This window comes from Cyprinus carpio, chromosome B9 (assembly GCF_018340385.1).
Source record: "Cyprinus carpio isolate SPL01 chromosome B9, ASM1834038v1, whole genome shotgun sequence".
NCBI lineage: Eukaryota > Metazoa > Chordata > Actinopteri > Cypriniformes > Cyprinidae > Cyprinus > Cyprinus carpio.
Window position 1 is genome coordinate 17,423,524 of NC_056605.1, and position 20,735 is coordinate 17,444,258.

The window sequence follows — 20,735 nt, forward strand, 5'->3', positions numbered from 1 at the left end:
ACAAACACCTAAAGCTGCTTTTACATCCTTAAAAGTCAACATGAAAATGCATTTCTAACCCATCTTACTTCCGTAATGTGACATGTTATTTTTTTTGCAAGATCTGCAAAGCTTGTTTGGATTTTATACTAGCAGTGGCTGGAATTAATTGCTAAAGCGTTTTTCTGCAGCTTTTCAAGTACACAATTGTTAAATAATGCTGTAATGTGATTAAAAATTGTTGATACTGTGAATCAGAATTGAAGCCAAGGCTTCAGTCAATAAAACAGTCAACAGAAAAAAAGAAAAGCCTCGTTTGAAAGTGATAACATTAGTTTAAACAAACAGAACCGTTCCCAATGGTTTTACGATGCATTTACTATGAAACTATGGACTTTTCAGTCACTATCCACACCACAATGATCTGAATCAACACGTAAAATAAAATAATGAACATTTATCTGAATTGCAGCAAATGTAGATGGTGTTCTTACTGCTCCATTTCTCAATATTTAAACAGAAAATAAAAAAAATAAAAAACAATCTTTGAAGTAACATGCACTGATGAGTCATGCACAAGATCAGGAAGTAAACAGGGTCAATTGATAGGGCACCATTTTTAAAATTCTGGTTTATACGGGTAAATGATAAGTGTTATGGCCAATAATCATAACATGGTTGATATTAAAATTATATACAATTTTTATGAATTAGTTAAAAATAAATCAGTAAAAACTGAAATTCTACAAATGAATTTTAGGCATCCTGAAATTATAATGTGCAATATGAAGAAAGAGAATTACTGGATAACGATAAAGTAGTAAATAAATAATTATTTAAAAACTGACAACTATCCACTGACAATGAAATGATACCAAGATATTGTGTATCCCTATCAATTATGACTTCAGGTTGACAAATTAATACTAAATCAGACATATACACTCCCACACCCCAACACACACACACACACACACACACCAGTACAGGCTAGTTTCTCACACACTGATTAAATACAGCCTTAGACTCAGTTTAGTTCAGACCGAGGCTTATAGGGATACTCCACCCCAAAATGAAAATTTTGTCATTAATCACTTACCCTCACGTCGGTCCAAACCTGTAAAAGCTTTATTCATCTTCGAAACACAATTTAAGATATTTTGGATGAAAACAGGGAGGTTTGTGACTGTCTCATTGACTGCCAAATAATTTACACTGTCAAGGTCCAGAAAAGTGTGAAAAACATCGTCAGAATAGTCCATCTGCCATCAGTGGTTCAACCATAACGTTATGAAGTGACGGGAATACTTTTTTTACGTGAAGAAATTAAAAATAACGACTTTATTCAACAATTTGTCTCCTCTGTGTCTCTCCACATCACCGTAGCACCATTTTGGAGAATATCTGCTGAGCGCAAGCAGCTTATGCTCTTCTGTGTCAGCCACCCTGCAAGGATTTGCTGTTTTCATTCAAATCAAGGCATAAATACATGTAAAAAACATATCCTTGTGTCGCGGCTGACACAGAATAGCATCCGCAGTTTGCGTTCAGCTCATATTCTCCAAAATGGCGCTATGGTGATGTGGAGAGACACAGAGAAGACGAATTGTTGAATAAAGTTGTTATTTTTGTTTTCTTTGCATACAAAAAGTATTCTCGTCGCTTCATAACATTACGGTTGAATCACTGATGGCAGATGGACTATTCTGACAATGTCTTTTTGATACTTTTCTGGACCTTGACTCTGTTATTTACTTGGCAGTCAATGGGACAGTCACAAGCTTACTGGTTTTCATCCAAAATATCTTAAATTATGTTCCGAAGAGGAACAAAGCTTTTATAGGTTTGGAATGACATGGGGGCAAGTGATAAATGACAAAATTTTCATTTTGGGATGGAGTAAAACCATTTAATGAGTCTGGGAAACTAGCCTTACGAACAAAGGTATTGCTCATAAATACAGACATACCACCATTAACAAGTATAATACCCTGTACAGAAGCTACAAATGATGACAAACGACAAGTCACATGACTCTGGATGTGCTGGTCCACTGATGTCACTAGTCCATGTGATACCACTGAACACACAAAGGGTTCTAAGGCTGTTTTGGTCTAATCTGGTCTGAATTTATACAAAGCCCAGGTCTTGTTTTAATCTCAGTGCAGACTCACGTTTATAAAGTTGTAGGGAGGTCAAAGGTAGCAAGAACAGACCAAGAGGGTCAGAGCTGCTGACAGGAAATATGTGACTCTGTAAATGTGCAGCGGACAAAAAGAAAGCATTCATTCACACAGAGGGAGGAAACAACAGATGAAGCGTCAGATTCAGCATCAGTTTGCTGGAATAAGTATAAATACAGACATACAGCACTGTTAGAACTTGTGACAACAGAATTCCAGGCATCACTACTGCTCAAATGTTTGGGGTCAGTAAGATTTTTTTTTTTTAATACTTTTATTATTCAGCAAGGGTGCATTCAATTAATCAAAATATACAGTTAAGGCAAGATAAATGTTATAAAAAATTTCTATTTCCATTTTCTATCCATCAAAGAATTCTGAGAATCACGGTTTCAACAAAAATGTTTTCAACAATGATAAAAATATTTCTTGAGCATCAAATCAGCATATCAGAATGATTTCTGAAGAATCATGTGAGTCATGGCTGCTGGAAATTCAGCTTCACAGTCACAGCAATAAATTACATTTTAAAATAGACATCCGTTATTTTAAATTGCAATAATATTTCACAATATTGCTGTTTTTACATTGTATTTTTTTGATTAAATAAATGCATGAAAGACTTATCAAAAAACAAAAACAAAAATCTTACCCCACCCTAAACTTTCCACAAAATTTGTATGTATTTAAATATAATATTTACTATATATTGTAATAATAATTAAGCAACATCATAATCTCAACATCATGAAAAAAAAGCTCTTTGATATGACCATATTAAGCATTCTAAGGAGTAACACTGATGAATATGACTTTGAATATATGAAAAATAAATAACATGAATACATTTGTAAGAAATGCACACAAACCTGCGCAGGAGTGTATCTGTGTTACAGTTAATGAGCAGAACGAGAGCTGATGAGCAGGGGGTACAACGTGATGCCAGCAGGGGTCAGGATCCAGATGAAACCAATATCTGAACAAGACACATACATGTGCACATTAAAATCACTCTTAGAGGTTGCAGATTACTTTCTCTTCACTCTCAGGCAGTTGATCTCTTGTAGAACTAGCTTGAAGTACTTTAGTAACTTGCATGAGAAATGCAGAGGAAAATAAATCTAATGAATTTATACTCTAAATGACGATTACCTGAGATTGTGTCTCCAGTGGATAAGGGAAGGGAGGCTAAGCATCATGGTAAGAGTAAGCAGTGTGGACAGACTAAAGTGGAGCTGCAGATCATCTCTGACATCTTGTAGCACTGATTCTGTCAGTAAAGGGCTGCCGTTACATTCTTTAACCTTACTCTGTCCATCACTGGCACGGAGACCATTTTCTGATTTTTGTGAAACTTTCTGGGGCGCCTAGTTCAACAAAAACAAAATATTATGCACTTACAGGTATTGTAAGCCAATTAGAAAGTCAAAAACCGATAAGTAAAATAAGACATTCATACCAGGTTCAACATGTGGCTCAGTGACCTTTCTGCCATCCGTAATCTAAGCACCTGGACAAAGACAAATAATCACAAGAGATTAAAATCATTATGAAGAAAACTGTACATTCAAATTAGAAAAGAGAAATATTATAGTAAACACAGGTGCATCTAAAAATATTAGAATATCATGGAAATGGTCTTTATTTTTTGTAATTTGATTCATAAAAGCAAACTTTCTTATATTCTTAATTCATTGCACACACACGGAAATAATTCAAAAGTTTTTGTTTTAATTCAGATGGTTATGACTTACAGTTTAGGATTAAATTACAAAAAAAAAAAAAAAACTTTTCCAAATTTCCGATTTTTTGAGATTGCCTTATTATAAGCGTCACTAGGAATATCTTAAGTCAAGCATTCAGCACATGCAAGGACAAAAAAGCACCTCTCTAGGCACACCTTTAATCAACACTAACACGACTTATGGAGTAGGTATTAAGGGTTTGATGAAGGATGGACCGATCACTCACCCTGTAGAGGTGGAGAAGAGAGGAGACCATAAGAGCCAGTGCTCCACATGTGACGCCCTCCCAGCACAATTAAAAAGATAATCAGGAGAATCTGAGAATGAAGACGAAGCGTGCCACAATCCCGGGACACTGAAGGTCTGCAGACAAACACAGAGTCACACACACCACATGGAAACATTTCTGAAAACATCTGAAAAAACATAGTTGTTAACTAAATTCTATGGCAAAAAACTTTAACAGTGTCATCTATTAACTGCACTGGGGTGGTTGTATAACACACACACACACACACACACACACACACACACACACACACACACATAACTTTTTTTTTTTTGGTAATTCAACATCAGGACTTTAGATCAAAATGTAAATTTTATGTCCTGTAACCACAGTACAATACTGTATGCTGTACTGCATTTTATGTTAAAATATTGACTTAATATTTATATTAAATTATTAATGAACATCTAAGATTTAAAGACCATGTTTAAAAAAAAAGATAATCCTCACAAAACATATTTGCATGTGAACTGAATGTTTTCACACACTTCCTTTTAAAGGTTTATGGTCAGTAAGGATGTTCTAATCTCTCTTGAAAGTCTCTTTTGCTCAGCAGGCTGCATTTATCTGATCAAAAATACAGCAAAACCGATAATATTACAGAATAGTGGTTATAATATTATCACAGTATTAATACAATTTAAAAACACTGTTTCCAATTTTAATATATTTTTAAAGTAAAGCTTAACTTTCAGCAGCCATTATTTCAGTCTTGAAATGTCACATGATCCTTCAGGAATCATTCTAATATGCTAATTTGGTGCTCAAGAAAAAAATATTATTATTATATGTTAAAAACAGTTGTTTTACTTAAAAGTTTGGTGAAAACAGCAACGCATTTTTTCATGATCTTTTGATGAACAAGTTTTTGAAGAAAAGCATTTATTTGAAATAGAATCCTTTCATAACATTATAAATGTCTTTGCTATAATTTTTGATCAATTTAATGCATCCTTGCTTTCTTCAAAAAATGCATTATTGAACTCAAGTGTTACTCAACTGACAAGTGTTAATTTTTGTCTGATGTTTGATTTAGATCAAAACATTTACATTTAGATAAAACATAATTCAAAAATCATCTATTTATTTAGAGCATCTATACAATAGCACTTACTACTAACACTTTTACCTGTGCAGTGGAGCAAGAAAAAAGGACAGGAAGCAGACAAACACTCTGAGGACTGTGCTACCCCAGAATGCAATAGATGAACCTAGCACAAAGAGCAGTGGTGACACTATACGGGGCCATTCCTGCACAGAGGCCTTTGGATCCTGGGATAGGTCCTCCACAGAGTTTAGAGGAAGAGAATCCACCACAGGGAGACCAAGAGAGGACCAGACATCCTGAAACCAGCTCTGCCTATGGTAGAGCAATAGGGGGGAAATTTATATATACTGTAAACACTTTATAACTGTATAATTTGCAGGCAACAATTTATTTGTATTGTCAAAATTGAACAAAATCTCCTGTATCAGGACTCACCTGAGCAGCAGCAGCAGCAGGAGGATGGGCAGCTCTAGTTTTGTGGAGCTGTAAGGATTGACTCATGCCCTCTTGCATTCCAGCAGGATGTCCAGATCTTTTGATGGAGCTCAGCTGAGCCCTGATCATCAGAAGAAGCACTACAGCTGAGTAGACAGGCAGAACTGGACCACAGAAACGCAGAATCTAAAGAAAAACAAATCCTTTTGAATATGAGGAATACACTGAGGTTGAAAGTTAACAGCATGCCAAATGAAATACCACAATGTAAGCAAACCTGCCCAAGCACTTTGGGGAACGAAGTCCGAATAGACACCTATAAAGACAAAATACAAAATTTGTTGCCAATAACTGATAAGTTCGCCTTACAAACAACAAATGTGGATGAACTACCTTGTATTGGCAGTTTGGGGCAGTGTGGAGCTGCAGGAGGGCACTGGAGGCGTTGTCTCTGCGGCTGGTGTGCAGCGTGCTGTAGATTTCAGATACCGAAGGAATACTTTGATGGAGAAAAAAAAAAATTTGGTCATAACCAACACAACCATTAGTACTCTGCCACAAAAACAGAGCTGAGGAGAGCTGAAGAAAGTTGGCTAATTAATCACAAGACTCTTTCTACCTTGCCTTATCAAAGGAGTCTTCATGAAACCAAGGTACCCTCAGTCTGTACACACTGGGCAGTCTGTCTGTATAACACAACACAGATACAGTATCAGACACAGTATCAGTCTTTTAATTCATCACGCTTCATTTCAGGCAGATAAAGCTGAAAAACTGGATACCTTTAGTGGTTTTGCAGTGACTCGTGATTGTTATTCTGAAAGCTTGATAGACCTGAAGGGACACAAACAAATTCATTTTTATTATGTTTTCGGGTACATGTCTTATTTTAATTAAAGACTAGGGTGTAACAGATTACTGAATACAACATCAACCATAGGAACTATTCTAAAGACCATTATGGGATTTGTACCATCACAAAAAGCTTCTACTATGAATGGATATCTGAAGAATAGAGGAATAAATTCTCTGGAGAATCTGAGGTTCAAAGGGAAGGAGAGCAGAACAACGGAATGCTGTGAGCGATCACCTGATGAAAGTCTTGTAGCTGTAGTGTATGAAGCAGCCCAGAGGAGTTAATGCTGATGTCACTAACAGTCAGACCTATAAACCGTCACATAAAAGTTAAAGCATCCACATACAATAAAAACAACTTATTTTTTTTAAAGAATGACAGTGTAAGATTATTACCTTGTTTTATACAGGTCTATTTTATGTTAACAATGTGTAAAAATAGCTCATACAGCTGTCGTTAAGGCAAAATGGGCAACTAAAAAGCACTGCTCTGTATGACAGCATCTGGTAAATGCCTTGAAAGTAAACTGCAAACACAAGCATGCAGTTCAGTGGCTCACCAAAGGACAGCACATGAGGCACCTGCACTGAGACAGTCAAGCTCTCCTCTCTCTGCAGCTCACACTCCACTACAAACTACAATCAGACAATCAAGCCTTTAGAAAGCATCTAAAACATTGAGCTCATCGCAAATTATTCTGACACAGATCATCTAATGCATGTTTTAAGAAGGGAAACGTCTGCTAATGTGGTCTGTCTTGTAATGCGAGTTCATTACGGACATAATAATGTGGACTGTAAGTTAACTTCTAACCTCAGTTCCACTGGGGTTTGAGGCCGTCAATAATGAGATGAGAGACAGACAACAGTTCGCTGATTTTCACTGTAACAGCCTGTAAAGAAACACAGGCAATTTTTACAACAATTTTTATTTTAGATGTGGCTATATAATGTGCTACTGAATAAACTAGAATGACCTTATAGGCTGGAAGAAGTTCTGTCAGAGATGAGAGATCTACTGCCTGAACACTGGGTAATGGGGAAAAATAGATAAGAAAGCAATTTACAAAGCAAATAATATAACACATACTATACAATTTACATTATAAAACAAGAGTCCAAATGAATGTATGGATCAACATGTGTGCAATGCACCAGATTTATGAAAATGTGCTAACTTTATGAGTGCAGATTCTGTACAGGCCTGGTGGTAATTATGAGAATAATTTAAGTGGTTTATTTTACTCACCACATTGAGCCACTCATCTGTGTGCAGCCATACAGCCAGCTGGTCATTTCCTGTTGAACACGTACAGACACACACAGCTCTTAAAAACTGCTGAGAACATTCACAATGAGCATATAAGAAAATCACAACTCATAACACATTTTCTTGTAAGAAAAACTCATAACACAATTTTATACAAATTCACGCTCTTAAACAGACCTAATTTCACCAAATGTTTAGTGACATTTAAATCGAAATGTTACATTTAAATGAAAAAGGTTCTCTGGGTGTGATGCTGTTGGACTCTCTCACCATATTATTACTGCGGCAGTGGAAATGACTGTAGGCTTTCCTTCGACTGGAGAGGGCAAACAGGAAGTACATGACCTGAGCTTCCTGCCAAGAGTTGGTTTACATTAGTGCAACGTTCAGAGAGATGCTGCTGGCATAATTTTGCCTGAGATGATGAAACATATTGTCACCTTGGGGGCACTGTAGAACAGACGGAGTGTGTTGACCTCCTTCCACGCCTCAGGAGGAGCTGGAAGGATGGATGAACAGATTTGGATATAAATAGCAGGAAAAGGAGATATTATCTTCCAGCTGTGATGAAAACTAATAAGCCTATAAATATACATGTGCACACAAACACAGACCTGAGAAAGTGACAGGGGCATCCTGTGCTCCTCCAGGCTGCAGCACTGGATGTCTAAAGAAGTGATAGTTCAGCACTGACATTCGCTTCTCAGGAATCTCGGTGAACTAAAGAGAAACACGAGTCAATAAAACACCTTAAACACACACTCACACTGTATTAGGACATGACTCACCTGCCCTGTTTCAGGTTCAATAAGGTCGAAGAACGCCCGGACTGTGGCCAGAACCAGCTCCTTGCACCTTAACGTATAGAGGATTTCACATTATAAAGAATGAAATTCATTAGCTATTAGGAAGTTAAGAGGCTTAAGAGCAAAATAATTAACCATCAGTTTTAATTCTCTCTCCATTTTCATGAAACCATGCTAGGATACAAAAACATACCAAACGATGGAAATGTGATCAGTGGAAACCCAGGTTCGGGGAACTGCAGTCGCCTAAAACCAATTGACAAAACACAGATGTACCAAGGTAAGCACATTTAAAACGAATCAAGTTCTGCTTATCTTTAGTTAAATATTTCAACTTGAAACTTTAATGGCTAGTAGACCTACCACTACTGACATCTTACTGAGGTCATCGATGGGGCAGGACAGTGCTGTCAAACCAGAGCGCACCTGGAAGTCAAGGTAACCACCACCCACAGAGAGAACGGTTACATTTCGAAGGTCTTCAGCATTTGTGGCCCAGCGATGCCTGACTGTAGAGTAAAACTCTACCACAGACACACAATTCAGATGTTAGTGTACCAAAAAACTCCTGAGAAAGTGTGATATACAAATACACAAGTTTACACCTTCAGAATAAACTATTGTTAAAAAAGTATTTACTTTTTCATTTTTGAAAGAAGTCTCTTAAGCTCACCATAACTACATGTATGCATGTGAGCAAAAATACAGTTAAAAAAAAGTAATATTGTAAGATGATTAGTTATTATCAGTTTGCCAATTTTGTAATACCAGTTTGGGAAAAAATTGTGCTGCTTAAAAACACATTTTTTTCAGGATTTTTGGATGAATTAAAAGTTCAGCAATTTTTTTTTTTTTTTATAGATTTTTTGTAACATAATTGTCTTTACTGTTACATTTAATCTATTTATTGCATCCTTGTGAAACAAAATTAGCAATTTGTTTTCAAAATAAAAAAGCAACTTTTGAACTGTAGTGCACCTTCAAAAATCTCAAACAAATCATCTTTACATATTTATGTCGGTCTGTAGGTTTTTTCCTACCCAGTATATAAGGGTCCAGGGACAGGACAGGTGCCTGGTGGGGTGAGGCCTGGGTGATGATGAGGCTGACCAGGCGTGGGTTGAAACGTGCCAGGGTGAACAATGCTCTTGCCACCACTCCACCCATGGAATGACCCACCAGAACCACACTCGTGGGAGGGTCTGGACGGTCCTGCAGCCACGGGAATGTAGAAGAGAAAATCACTGGTGTGAATTTAGATGACCTACTAATAGCAATGAGGTTCAGTAACTAAGTGACTGAAAGGCTGGAGAATACACCACATGACTTTTAAAATCTAAAACCGATTTTGAAACAACAGGCATCATACATTTGCTGACTTTGTGAATGGTTACAGAAAAAACTGCCATCATACATCAACAAAGATGGCAGAAGATCAAAACACAACCAGACTTTAACACTGTTTTAGCACAACACATGCAGAAACATGCGCCTTGTTGCTAGGAGACGCATGACAAATGAGAATAATATGCATTCTAAAATCGGCTCAAAGTATAAAACATGTTTTAGCCTGAAGCTAAAAATCTGAGTCTGTACCCATCATAAATTATGTGATTTTACATTTATATTTATGTATTTAGCGTTGCATAGAAGTCTACAACTCATATTTCTTTCAACGTTAAATATTTTATCCGTTCTTTGCCCATGACCCTGGTGTTGCTAATGCAATAATCTTATGTTAAGCTTCAGGATTTCAGCATTGTCTGTGTGTTGCAATGAGCTTCCACAGTATCTCTTTCTCCATCTGCAATGAAAAATCTGAAAGTTGCATTAGTCGGGGAGTAAGTTAAAACCCACCTTGAAGGGAAAGTTATTCAGATCACATATGTATGTATGTATAAGATGTGCTGAAATATTGAAGAATGCTCTGTGATATCTGCGATCTCTGACTGCCCAAAATCTGCAGACTGGCTCTGACTATGCAATTCTCCAGACTGAAAATCTGTGCAATAGTTTTGTAGTATATTTAACCTTGAAGAAATATAAACACACAGGCCTATATTTTGTGTGCTATCAACTCAAAACTAATACTTGTCCATAAATTCAATCATCACTGTTAGTGTTCCAAGTGAACCAAGTGTGTATACTATAAACAAAAGTGTAGACAACTAATCTTGTGATCTGTAATTCTAACAAAAGGGATGGAAAAGGAAAAAAAGATGCCCTTGACTTCTGACCTTGTAAAGGCGCAAGATGGCTTTGATGCTTTCATGTAGAAATTGAGTCTGTCTGCGCAAACTGCCCCCATACAGGGCCACCAACTCCTCGTTGAAGTCGATGGTGAACACGTTCATATGGATTGGCCTGTCCAGGTTCTCAGCCTTCCTCAACGCCACTGAACCCAGAGAACGAGCTGCAAGAGAGAGTAGAACAACAACTCTGTGTGAGCTCTCACCTCTGTCTTTCTCTGTTTGTAATCAACAACCTGAATGTTTCATAAGTACTGGGAAAAAAAGTCAGTAGGAGAATCAAGATTGATTGAGCAAAAAAACAAGTTCTTTTTTCACCCAACAGTCAAAATCCACCTTAAAGAAAAAGAATGAAATAATGAAGAAAAGCCAGTTCCATCTCACCTTGCTTGTAGCTGCCCGCATTCCCAGGCAAGAAGAGCACAGGAGCGCCGGTGAGCTTGAGTCCTCTGGTCTCCTGAGCATATGCGCTCTCTCCATACAGATACAGCCCGTATGATGGGTACTGGCGCGCGACACGCTTCGGAAGCTGCACACGCTGCAAACACACAGGTGAAGAGAATCCAAGTTCATAAGCAAATCAAGTTGAAGAACAGGATTCTTGAAACAATCGGCACTGTAAAAGCATGTTCAGGTTGCAGTGCAGGTTTGAATGTATGGTAGGTAGAGCTTCTTTTTGATAAGCAACTAGGTAATACATATGATTTTCTTTTGGTTTTTAAATACCTCTATTTTTAACTTAAACACTTCACTAAATGATGACATATTTCCCCTAATATTTTTTATATTTCATATAGAAAAAATAAATGATATGGTCTTTTACCATAAATCCATTACAATATAAATATTAAAAACCCAGATGTGACCCCTAAGTGGTGGATACCAGAGGGTTAAAAAGCTTTTGCCTACTGAAATATTTAATATTGTATAATGACTGATGTTGCTGATAAGGAATGTTAGTTGTTGCCAAAACAACAGGTAGAATGAAAGGTATGAGGAACTGATGCATGGCCTGTCAGTGAATTGTGAGCTAGTAATATTGCTCTAATTAGAAGAAATTATGCATTTTGTGAATTGCAAAGCAAACGTGTGAAGAATCGCCAGACTGTGTTTGCAGTGATACTCACTCGGTATTCTGGGTACTCGAACATGTATGTCATGCTGCATCGGTTCTCCCCGAAACCAAACAATAATTCCCGCAAACCCACGAGCAAAAGCCCGAGAGCAAAGCAGCAAAACGCGTATACAGCGAGTCTCATGTCTCTACAAGACTTGTTTGATTTTATTTATAAATTCATTGTAATCGTGGCTCCGCTTTCCTCGTTGTAAACCCACACTGCCTGTTTAAACCTATAGGAAACCTCCTAAGGATCTGTCACGCAGCCCCTGGCATGATGTCACGACGCAGACAGGAGAGTAGCCAATGGAGAGGGAGAACAGGTTCTGGCTTTAGCCAATCGCAGTCGACAGTGGGCGGGATGGCAGGAGAACGGTGAGATCATCGTGGAGTATTTCTCCTCTGTATAAAACGCAGAAACGCATCAATAAAGGGGACCTTGTCCGTCGTGTCATCTAGAAAATCAAGGGAACGTAGTGCCTGCATCGTGCATAATTACACATCAGATATCAGGAATTCTTATTATGCAGTGCGCTTTCATATTATTACCATTATATGTCTGACTATAATGGATATAAACATAGTAATATTAAAAATCACATTGGTTTTTCTATCACAATTTCACTGGATATTTTTGTAAGTTCTTTTAACTAACATGAGCAATGAACAGTAAAAGCATTGGTGATTTTTGTTTCTGGATTTAGTTGGTTTGCTATAAAACCTTTTAACTATAAAGCATTGCAATTAGAAAATTACAGAACACAGTATAGCAGCATAGTATAGTATTTTATAGTATAGTAGTATAGTATTTTTTTAATTTTTGCTACAGAGCTATAATTGATAAAGTTTGAAGGTGTCTGAGACTGACCAGAGCATATTTCAGAAAGTCTGGTGTGCACTTTTATAGAAACACAAGCATGGGTTTATGTTATTAAGCATTAAAAGGTACAGCATTTTATGTTCAATGAAAAAAAAGCATGTAAAAAAAAAAGAAAAGTGATAGAAAAATAATATTTGGTTCCAAATGTATTTTCTGTACATTATGCAACATCACAAAATAAGTAGATACCATAAGAATTACTAACCAATTATAATATTCTAAAGCAAGTTAAATAAACAATATTTTATTAATTATGATATTTTATTACATTATTTTGTTTTTAGCACTAAAACGTTTTACATAACATGGAAGTTTTGAAACCGTTACAGAACTTACTGGTCAGTTCATCATTCTGTGAGAGTCTTTCAAAGTATTATTCATTCTGTGGGTTTTTTTGATATTATGCTAGAGTTTGTCTATGTATCTTTACTGCTAAATTTTTTGATTTAATATTCACCCCAAAATTCATCATACATTTTTAAAATTATATTGCCCATTTTTTCCTGTGAAGGTTAGTGAATTGAGCCTACATGTTTTGGCATGATGAGCAATAAAAAAATCATGAAAAAAACTCTCCCATCAAACTTAGTCGAGAAGTTTTGAGTGCTCTATTCTCGTGATGATCCAATCTGGAGTCACACCTCGGGTAAACTCCCTTTGAAATCTGCCAAAACAGGAAAACAAGACAGGCATAAATGTTAGAATGATCTTTATATTATCATTTACTACAGTTATAACATAATACTGATATTTCTATGACATTAACTCAAGGTATTAAAATTGTAGTTTTCTATTATTCATAATATGTATAGTTAATTTAAACTGTAATTAAAATATAAGAATCTATATACAGTCAAACCAAAAATTATTAAGACACCAGATATAATTTTTGATATATTTTTTTTTACTAGTGGGTGCAGGACAATATAGTTCATTTATGTAAGCAAGCATAGCAAAATAAAGTAAACTGTGTAGATATAATTTTTGATATATTTTTTTTTACTAGTGGGTGCAGGACAATATAGTATTCTTCATACAGTGGACTTCTACCATAAAATTGCTAAAAATTTGGGACCATTGGGTAATTGGCTGATACCTAAATTGGTATTATTATCTAATTGTGTTCAACCTAATTCATTACATACCATTCTATCAAAGTTATCTGACATTATCAAGCTGAATATTTTATTACCATTTTCTAAACTACAGCGAATAAACTGTGATAGTGTGAGAAATGTTGAAGGTGTATGAATAAACTTTGGTTTGACTGTATTTATATGTTTGGTTTTGATGTGTTTCATCACAATACTCACTCATAATTAGCTGTCAGCAATCTCTTGGTCTCTGGTCTCTCTCCCTCTCCACCAACGGCAACCTGGAATATTCTTGCTCCCTCCATACTCTCATCAGGAAGTCTGGCACTCGTCAAGTACCAAAAACGCATCAAAATACTTACATACTTCCTTCCTGAAAGCAATGGGATAACACTGCAATTATTTTTCGCATGGATATTAATTTATGGTCTACGTTATACAATTTTTTTTTTTTTTTTTTTTTTTTACAGTAACTTACTGAACGCATTAAAAATTTGGCTATGCATAACAAAATTAAACATATTCTGGGGCGATTTGGGAAAAAGGATAATTAGAGCTTATTTCACTGCAGATTTTCATATATTTCCTAAATTAACGCGCACCACAAACAATAATTATGAACATATTACCTGGGCGTATATTGCGTGCGAATATTTGGTCTAAAAAACCCTGATCTGGTGATTACTTCGAGGGACTCACAGCTAGGGTCTCATACTATCATAGTAAATGCCCACATCTCCTGTTGTTGTGTACATGATCTCATCGGACTCAGCGGACAGCGCCCTCTGGTGGATCAAAGGCAATTGAGCGCATTTTCCCTCAAGTTTCCCTATTAGCTAAGGGAGGGAATACTAGATTAATTACTGTAAATGAAATCGATAATCTTAAACAGGTAAATAATATTAATAATATAATCTAAAAGTGATTGGTATCTTGGTATCGTACTTACATCTTTAGCTACTAATCCCTCAAGAGCCTCGAACTTGCACTGAGACAGCAATCTTGATACGTGTGAGAAAGCCTGAGAGTAAAAGGAGAATTTTAAAAACTCTGCTTAATATCTCTGAGATCATGTAACTCAAAACTACACTGGTTAAGTTTGACAAAGTTTATCTGGTCTCTTTACTTGCTAAAACATACACACCACTATACACTACACAACTCTATTGTACACAGTTTAGCCTACATATACCACTCAAAAGATTTTGAACAGTAAGACTTTATTTTTATTTTTTTTAAGTCTCTTCTGCTCACCAAGCCTGCATTTATTTGATCCAAAGTACAGCAAAAACAATAGAACTTTGAAATATTTTTACTATTCAAAATAACTGTTTTCTATTTAAATATATTTTAAAATGTAATGTGTTCCTGTGATTTCATTTTTTCATTACTCTAGTCTCCAGTGTCACATGATCTTTCAAATATCATCCTAATATGCTGATTTGCAGCTCAAAAAAACCCATTTAGTACTATTATTATGTTGAAAACAGCTAAGTAGAATTTTTTCAGGTTTCTTTGATGAATAGAAAGTTCAGAAGAACAGCATTTATTTGAAATAGAAATTTTTTGTTACATTATAAATGTCTTTATCATCACTTTTGATCAATTTAAAGCATCCTTGCTAAATAAAAGTGTTAATTTCTATAATTTCACCCCCCCCCCAAAAAAAAATAAAATAAATAAAATTTAAAGCATCCTTGTATAAATATAAAAATGTATATATATATACACACACACACACATACACTGCCTCTAAGCTTTTGAGTGGTATAATTTATAATGTTACAAAATATTTTTATTTCAGATAAAGGCTGATCTTTATGTCTTTTTGTTCATAAAAGGTAGGTGCTAGTGATGTATTTTTGAATATTGATATTATTAATAATATTTAATTTTTTATTGTTTGGTTTTTGATGTTGGTTATTGGTTGGAAATAGGATCATGTGACACAAATTTAGCCTTGATCACAGGAATTAATTACATTTTAAAATATATTCAAATAAGGAGCAGTTATTTTAAAGAGTAAAAGTGTTTCTCAGTATGACTGCTTTTGCAGTATTTTGGACCAAATAAATGCTTTAAAAAACATAAAAATCTTACTGTTCAAAAACTTTTGACTGGTACTGTAGGCTACAACCAGAAGCAAGCATATTAAAATGTCCATTATCAGCCAATAAATAATAATAATAATAATAATAATAATAAAAGTTTATAAAAGACGTGAGACTTTAAAATTGTATAATTTTATAATTGACCCATATCCTCACAACAAATAAATAAATAAATAAATGCAACAACAATGTTCATTCACATTCAACCAAATTTAAAAATGCCTAAAAGACAAAAAAAAAAAAAATACAATTATAAAATTAAGGCATTAAAATTTGTCCATCACTATTATAGCACAGGCACTGTCATACCTGACATTATGTAGCTTATTTTCTATCACATGACGCTTTGTCAGGTGTTGACACTCACGTGTTTGGCTCCTTCCGTGAACTCCTCGATGCTGAACTCTTTGTCGAAGTAAGTTCGGATGAGGAAGAGGTAGATGCGGGTTCGGAACCAGATGAAGGGGTTCGGGATCCCAATAACCACAAGCTTCTGGTTCTGTTCGTGTCTCCCGCGCTCAGAGCTGTACTGGCGAGCATCACACACTGAAGACGACACGGGGGCGAGTCGTCTGGACCGATTCGCTAAAAACGACTTCGATGTAAAGTACCGGATCAGAATCTAAACGGGCCTGTTACAGCTGCAGCACCTCAGTAAGGGCAGCGCCATCTTTCTCCCATCATCCTCAGCGGCCCATCTGTTATAGAAATCCGACTGACAACATCCTAAAGAGAAAACAGTTCCACATTCATAGATATAGATATATAACAGATTTTAACACTACATCAGTATTTTTCAGACAAAGCAGACTCACTATTTATTTAAATTCTTAATTAAATATATACTATGTGTGTTGTTTGTGAAAAGAATACGTTAAAGACGTAGCTAAGTCTCATTTGTTCACGAATGAGTCGGTTCACTTAAATGAATCAATTGACTGAATTGGTCTGAGGAATTTTCGGGTCAACAATTTACCTACTCATTTTAATCCATGATTAAAACATTTCCTAAAATGTAATAAACAACAATATATTTATATGAGGGTTATTTAGATGATTTAGTTCAGAGCATAGAGACACGGCCTTTAATTCGGTTATTTGAAACAAACTGTTTAAAAGAGTCGACTCGAAAAACGAGTCGGACTTCCTATCACCATTATATTCTAAGGAAGGCGGAATGGCGCATACAGCAGCGAATGGAGAGTAAACTTTAAACTGTCAGAAATGGATTGTCAGGAAAAGCTGGAAGTGCCCGTGTACACAGATGTGGACAGAGAGACTTTCTTGAGGGATATATATCCACTGGTAACTCGTGTATTATATATTAAACAGCCATTATTGCATTGTTGTGGTCAATGAATCACACGTGTCTTGTTTAGCGTAGACCAGCGGTTCTGAAGCGCGTGCCCCTGGGGCCCTGTGTGCGCGCGTGGACGGTGAGTTATCTCGCGCAGAAGGGGGGAGACCGCGAGGTCAAAGTGCATGTGTCCCCAGAGCCCAGGATGGACTTTCTGCACAAGAACTTTGTGTACAGGTGTGTGAGACTTAACACGAATCCTTTATACTTTGAACCCAACACAAAACTGGAAGCATGACATAATTCTGTATTTCAGGACTCTGCCATTTGACAAGTTCATTCAGAGAGCCGCAGAGGCAAAGCACTCAGATTTCTTCGTTAGTGAGGTTAGTTACCTTAAAAAGTACATTTTAAAGTATTTTTTGATTCTTCATTTTTTGATCCTTTTGATTATAACATTATATTTGACAAATGGTTTGTGCCATTTATGCTAAATTAGTACGGATAAGTTTAGCTGCACATTTTAGGCAGCTAAACACATAAGTAGGCAGCAGAAAACATGTGTTTGGTTGTGTGGGTCACGAGTTGGAAAAGGTTGGGAACCACTGGACTATACTTTTGCATAGCCTATATTAACAATAAATATATATATATATATATATATATATATATATCTATATTATATAATATTAAATAATTAATGGGCCTCCTACTATGACCCACAGGTTGAAAACTGCTGAAATATTTTTGATTCTTCATTTTTTGATCCTTTTGATTATAACATTATATTTGACAAATGGTTTCGTAAGGTAGCTTAAATTTCTCTTGTTAATGAATATCGTGCCTGTTTTGGACTGTAGAGTTTAATTTGAATATAGGCTGCAATGTGGCAGCATATTCACTGTAAAATGCCTGTAATATATTTTTTACATATATTATCATTGATTCCTTCCCCTTTAAGGAACCAGCTGATTTAAGGAAGCAGTTCCCTGAGCTGGCAGAGGATTTCCATATACCCCAGTTCTTTGAGCCAGAGCAGTTTTTCTCCAGTGTCTTTCGCATCAGTTCCCCTGGTCTGCAGCTGTGGACACACTACGATGTGAGTTCTCGATGTCTATAGGGGACGCTGGTCAATTTTTTTGTTTTTTGCAGAAAAGCTAATGAAATGTTGCTCACTTGAATGTCTTTGTTTTTTGCAATATCTCTTCACACTAAGTATACATATCCAATCTTGTTAACAGTGGTTTTTATTTACTCTCTCATCATTGATCAATTTACCCATACCACAACTAGCATCATACTTCTATTAACATCTTGAATGAATAACATCTGTCACTTTTTGGGCTGAAATCTACACTGCCATTCAGAAGTTTGGGGTCACTGAGATTTTTTTATTGTTTACCATCAGGTAATGGACAACCTTCTGGCTCAAGTTACAGGAAGAAAGCGTGTGGTTCTGTACAGCCCCAAAGATGCCCTTTATCTCTACCTCACAGGTAGTACTTTACAAAATGACTGTCAATATATGCATTACATATATTAGTACACATACATAATAGTAAAAAAACTGTGTAACGTTTCATCTGAATGTTATTTGTGCTAATTCACTGTAACTTTAATTGTGGCACTATTTTTTAGGGGACAAGTCTGAAGTTTTGGACATTGACACAACTGATCTGCAGCTTTATCCTGAGTTTGTGAAAGCAAGTCGCTATGAGTGTATTCTGGAACCAGGAGACCTGCTTGATCTGTTCCTGGTATTCTATTCTTAAACCCGCTCAACTAGTTATGCACCATTATAGAATTCTATACTCTTAACATTGTGAACCTCACATACATCTAAGTGTGCTCTTATTCTGAAGTAGTGATGAATTGCATTCAGAAAAAAACTACTTTTGTTTGTATCTCCTCGGCACTTTGGTTTCACAATACCCTGGCTCTCCAGTTTGGAGTTGGTGTCAACGTGTTCTGGAGACATCTACCACCTGAAAGTTATGATAAGAAAGATCCGTATGGAAACAAAGACCCAGTAGCAGCCTCTCGAGCCCTGCAGTCACTAGAGAGGACTTTAGGCATCTTGGAAGAACTGCCACCTGATTATCAGGATTTCTATGCTCGTCGCATGGTGCTGCGGATTCAAAGTCGAGCCTACCTTAGGCAAACTATGGAGGCATCACAGGAAAATTTAGACACAGCATAGTTCTCTCACCCTAATGATATGGAGCTATAGAGTTTGAGAATGACAATAAAGACATTTTAGTTTCTTTCCAAATTTTTATTATTATTAAGTATATTAATACACTGCTGGTTTAAAACATGGTCTCAAATCAACAGTTCTGGAGCATGTGCATTAACTAGTAGGACACAGTTCTGACAAAATTAGGCTTTCTGTAACAATTGTTGGTAATACTTATTTTAAGGTGTCCTTGTTGCACGTTACATATACCTATTATAATAACAATTAATTATGCATAATTACTTGCAAGTAACCCTAAGCCAAACCGTAATCCTATCCCTAACCATATAGTAAGTACATGTAGTTAATTAATGTTACTCAATACTTGAATCTATAATTACACTTTAAAAAGGACACCTTAAAATTGGACCAGTTTTTTCAAAAAAAAAAAAAAAAAAAATGTCTTTCTTTTTGTCTGTACAACTTGTAACACACTGAAAACATCTGAAAATGGGACTAAAATTATACAGTGCTTTAGAATAAAGGTTGCCAAAATTGTTTGGTCAACCAAAACCTAAAATGTTTACTTGTAATGCGCCCTAAGATTTAAAGATAATATGTGAATAATTTTAATAACACATATTGTCCATAGTTCTCTGATGTGGGTTAATTGTCACGTGACATACAGGTAAATTAATAAAAGGTTTTTATTAAGTGTTTTTTTATTTGATTTTATTTTAAAATTATTTATTTATTTTAATTTTACATTCTTGTGATTTCATCAATTATTAGGTTTTCATTAACGTGTGAATCCCCTGCAGTTCCCTCACAAACTCCTGTCATATTTAACTGCTCTGAACCAGGAACATACTCGTGAGTTACTCCTGGACACGTTTTTGGAACCACATACCTTGAGTAAGCAATGTTTAGGGTTAATCAACCAAAAGTTCAGGGTTTAGCTGATGGTAAGTTAACCATGCTCTCTAGAATACACTTCAGACAAACCGGAAGAGGTAGGTATAGTTTTTTTTTATTATGCCATACATCAAAACAATACAACAAGAAACATTAAAATGTAAAGGAAAAATAGAAAAAGATGAACAACATTGAAACCCCTGCCAGAGGACAATAACAAAATAAATAAAAAAAATATTTTTTGGGGCGTCACTTTATACAATAGCATACCTGTTTACAATATTAT

General features: G+C 35.8%; 1 protein-coding gene and 2 pseudogenes across 1 annotated transcript; 1 reads left to right on the top strand and 2 right to left on the bottom strand.

Annotated features, from left to right (window-relative positions):
• Positions 1-2,170: 2,170 nt before the first annotated feature.
• LOC122138482 lies at positions 2,171-12,521 on the bottom strand (annotated as a pseudogene).
• An 843-nt stretch (positions 12,522-13,364) lies between these two features.
• On the bottom strand, positions 13,365-16,943 carry LOC109095724 (annotated as a pseudogene).
• Positions 16,944-17,140: 197 nt separating this feature from the next.
• Positions 17,141-19,130, top strand: LOC109095952 (tRNA wybutosine-synthesizing protein 5-like). Its single transcript, XM_042730430.1, has 6 exons — positions 17,141-17,366; positions 17,441-17,595; positions 17,675-17,849; positions 18,287-18,457; positions 18,767-18,854; positions 18,997-19,130. The coding sequence occupies exons 1-6, from the start codon at positions 17,286-17,288 to the stop codon at positions 19,128-19,130; spliced, it is 804 nt and encodes a 267-aa protein (XP_042586364.1). The 5' UTR covers positions 17,141-17,285.
• Positions 19,131-20,735: the final 1,605 nt, after the last annotated feature.